The 3258-nt window shown below is 50.5% G+C and overlaps 1 protein-coding gene across 1 annotated transcript; it reads right to left on the bottom strand.

The window, feature by feature from the left end:
- Positions 1-510: 510 nt before the first annotated feature.
- LOC103790166 (testis-specific basic protein Y 1-like) lies at positions 511-1301 on the bottom strand. Its single transcript, XM_054251113.2, has 2 exons — positions 1148-1301; positions 511-954 (listed from the first exon to the last, which is right to left on the bottom strand). The coding sequence occupies exons 1-2, from the start codon at positions 1244-1246 to the stop codon at positions 604-606; spliced, it is 450 nt and encodes a 149-aa protein (XP_054107088.2). The 5' UTR covers positions 1247-1301; the 3' UTR covers positions 511-603.
- Positions 1302-3258: the final 1957 nt, after the last annotated feature.

The raw sequence follows: 3258 nt of genomic DNA, 5'->3' as shown, positions 1-3258 counted from the left end.
AGTTGCAAAAATAAAATAGCTTTTTTCAAGTAGATTTTACTCTACTTTGAATTTTTCTTCTTAATTATATTAGATTGTGGGGAGGGGATGCTGAAAGGAAAGAGGATTCTTCCATCGGTTTCTATGAATGAAAAGGTACTTTAACAATGAAACCTAAGCAGGTAGAATCTGATTCTTGGTACTTGATGTATGAGCTAGCAAGATTGCATGAAGAAAGAAGCCTTACAAGACGAGGAGTCATCCTGTGAAGGGGAAATTTGTCTCCAGTGCTCAGCTGTGATGCAGTCCTTATCCTCCTGTCTGGCTGTGACCTGTCTCTCTGACATCAACCTCGTAGGACCCCACTTCCTACCCCCTCCACACACCACCCATTCTTCCCTCCGCCCCATACACCACCTCTTCCTCCCTCCCTCTCCCCCCTACCCCCACACATCACCTTTCCCTCCCTCCCTCCCTCCCTCCCTCCCTCCTTCCCTCCCTCCCCACCATCAGAGAACACAGTCACTGGGATCATTTTGCAACACATTGGATTTATTGACATCAGCATGGGGGCGCCCCCTGCGCTGGTGAGATCTCCGAGTCTCCTGGCAGCTGGGCCTGAACTTAGTCGCTGCTGAGGGACGAGATGGAGACGGTCATCACGTCACTCGGTGGATCCGACGAGGTGGAGACGGTCATCACGTCACTCAGTGGCTCCTCCAGCTGGGTCTCCTGGCTCAGTGGATCCTCCAGCTGGGTCTCCTGGCTCAGTGGGTCGGGCTCGCCCACTGGCTCCTCCTTCACAGGCACTTTGCATGGAGGAAGCTCCTGGCTCGGCGGCTGGCTGGGCCCGGGTGGTGCTGGCCCGCTCCCTGCCTCAGGGGCTCCCACGGCTGCCATCTTTTTCCCAGCGGCACGTTTCTTCCCTCCTCTCCCTCCAGGACCTGCTTTTCCTCTCTTGCCCACCTTGGGCATCTGGAAGGACAACAGGGAGATCACAGTGGGGCTCTGTCCGGGTCAGGGGAGAGGATGGAGGAGGCTGGGAACAGGGACGTTTCCTGAGAAGTGGTGAGGGCCGGGCTGGGGGTTGTGCCAGGTGAGGACAGGGCAGGAATCTTGAGGAAGGAATCAAGGGGAAGACGAGGAGGAGCTCGGGTGGGTCACTCACCTTCTTCGGGGTACTGGGACTTGCCTCAGAAGAGGACTTCCTCTTTCGCGTCTCCCCGGCCTCGGCCGGCGGTCCCGAGGCTCTCTTCTTTGGCGCCATCTTTCTCAACTCAACGTCTCCAACGTCAATGTCAGGCTGCCTGGTCTACGTGTACGTGCCCCTTTCGTCCACGACAATGAGGCAACCACGTTTCTGAGCTTTGATTGGTCAGCATGCCACCACCCAGCCAATGGTAGCCCTGGGCGGGAAGGACGGGCTTAGACGTCACACAGCACCGCCGGGACATGGCCGAAGAAGTGTGGGGGTGGGGTGGCATTTGATGAGGAAGGCAGGATGCTATGATTGGAGAAAGGGAGATTATGGTTAGCACTCCTAAAGATGGTTCCCAACTGACATGTCACCCCACTTCACCTCCCCATGTTCAATTTTGGCAGATCACTTGGCACGGGAGGGTGTTTCCTCCAGATGTTTCCCCAGGACCCCCCATTCAGTGGTACATTCTGTTCCCTCCCACCTTCCATCATTACCCACTTTCTGTATGACCTACCTCAACCTCCTCCATGCTAACTGGGACAGGTGTAAGGCTCTGTGAAGATGGCAATCATCTCCCTCTCCTACACATTCCTCTGCTGATCCTCGAGGACCATTCACTTCTTGGATGCTGTGAAAGAACGTATCCATTTCCCTTTCTTATCCCAGTGCCCACAGAGTGCCCCTAAATGTTTCATTCTCATGGTTTAAAGCACTGGCTTCAGGGGGTCAAGCTCAGCAAACACACTGTCTCTGCTGCCTATCTGTATCAAGCTGGGTTCCTCAGAGAAGGAGAAACTAACCCAACAGGGTATTGTGTTTGTGTGTGTGTGTGTTTGTGTGTGTGTGTGTGTGTGTGTGTAATATACATCATAAACATCTATTTACTATCATATCATATTTGTTTCTGAATGATACTATGTATATGATACGGTTTACTGTAAGGAACTGTCTCACACATTCACACAATGTGGCGGTCTGGAAGGCTGAAATATGTAGCGCAGGTGAGCAGTCTGGAAACTAAAAGCTTCTGCACAGTTGACAGTCAACAAAATTAAAAGGCAGCCTATGGTTTGGGAGGTTTGTGTGCTCCCTCTGGGTTTATTTGGCAGCAGGTAGGACATACCTGGGTCATCTTTTGTAAACTCAGGGTGGAATAAGGAAGCCCCATCTATCTTCCAGGACCATTCTAAGGATGCCTCGCATGCATTGCTCAGTCATGACAGCGATGATTATTTTTCGAATAGTATCTAGCCCACTGCCTGGACCACGGTTGGTCCCCAATAAATAATTTTTGGATGAATAATTTAATTTGTTATTAATACTTTTTTTACCCTCCTTATTGTTTTTTTTTGGAGACAGGGTCTTGCTTTCTTTTCCAGGTTGAAGTGCAGTGGCGTGATCTTAGTTCACGGCAGCCTCCACCTCCCAGGTTCAGTTGTTCTGCCTCAGCCTTCTGAGTAGCTGGGACTACTGGCACATGCCACCACATCTGGCTAACTTTTGTATTTTAGTAGAGACAGTGTTTCACCTTGTTAGCCAGGCTGATCTTGAACTCCTGACCTCAGGTGATCCACCAGCCTCTGCCTCCCAAAGCACTGGGATTACAGGAGTGAGCCACCACGCCTGGCCTCTTCTCTATTTTTTTTTTCACTGCAATTACTCTTATCTAATTTTGAGTTGTATCAAATTCTCAATCCAGTTAAGATTCAAAATTACATATCAGCTTGCTAGTCTAGCGCTTTTCCTTACTCCTCTCCCTGAAACGTCCTCAATTCTGTTTCTATTCTGCGTGGCATTTTCCCCACTCCCGTGGACCGGTGTCCAGGGCCCCATACCCCCCAAAACCCTTCAACTAGTAATTAACTAATTTAACTGTGTATATAACATGTAGAAGAACACTTTTCTGCCAGTAAAAACATTTTCTTTCAAGAAATAGGTAGCAGCTGTTTTCATAAATCCTTCCGGGCCAGACACGGTGGTTCTCAGCTGTAATCCCAGCACTTTGGGAGGCCGAGGTGGGTGGGTCACCTGAGGCCAGGAGTTTCAGATAAGCCTGGCCAACATGGCAAAACCCCGTC

Source organism: Callithrix jacchus, chromosome X (genome assembly GCF_049354715.1).
Source record: "Callithrix jacchus isolate 240 chromosome X, calJac240_pri, whole genome shotgun sequence".
NCBI classification, from domain to species: Eukaryota; Metazoa; Chordata; class Mammalia; order Primates; family Cebidae; genus Callithrix; species Callithrix jacchus.
The sequence above is the reverse complement of the archived record's forward strand: the minus strand, read 5'-3'. Positions and strand labels throughout refer to the sequence as shown.

Coding starts and splice junctions, on each gene's coding strand:
- LOC103790166 (XM_054251113.2), bottom strand. CDS start 1,246: ATGGCGCCAAAGAAGAGAGCCTCGGGACCGCCGGCCGAGGCCGGGGAG. Junction 955..1,147: donor GTCCCAGTACCCCGAAGAAG/GTGAGTGACCCA, acceptor TTGTCCTTCCAG/ATGCCCAAGGTGGGCAAGAG.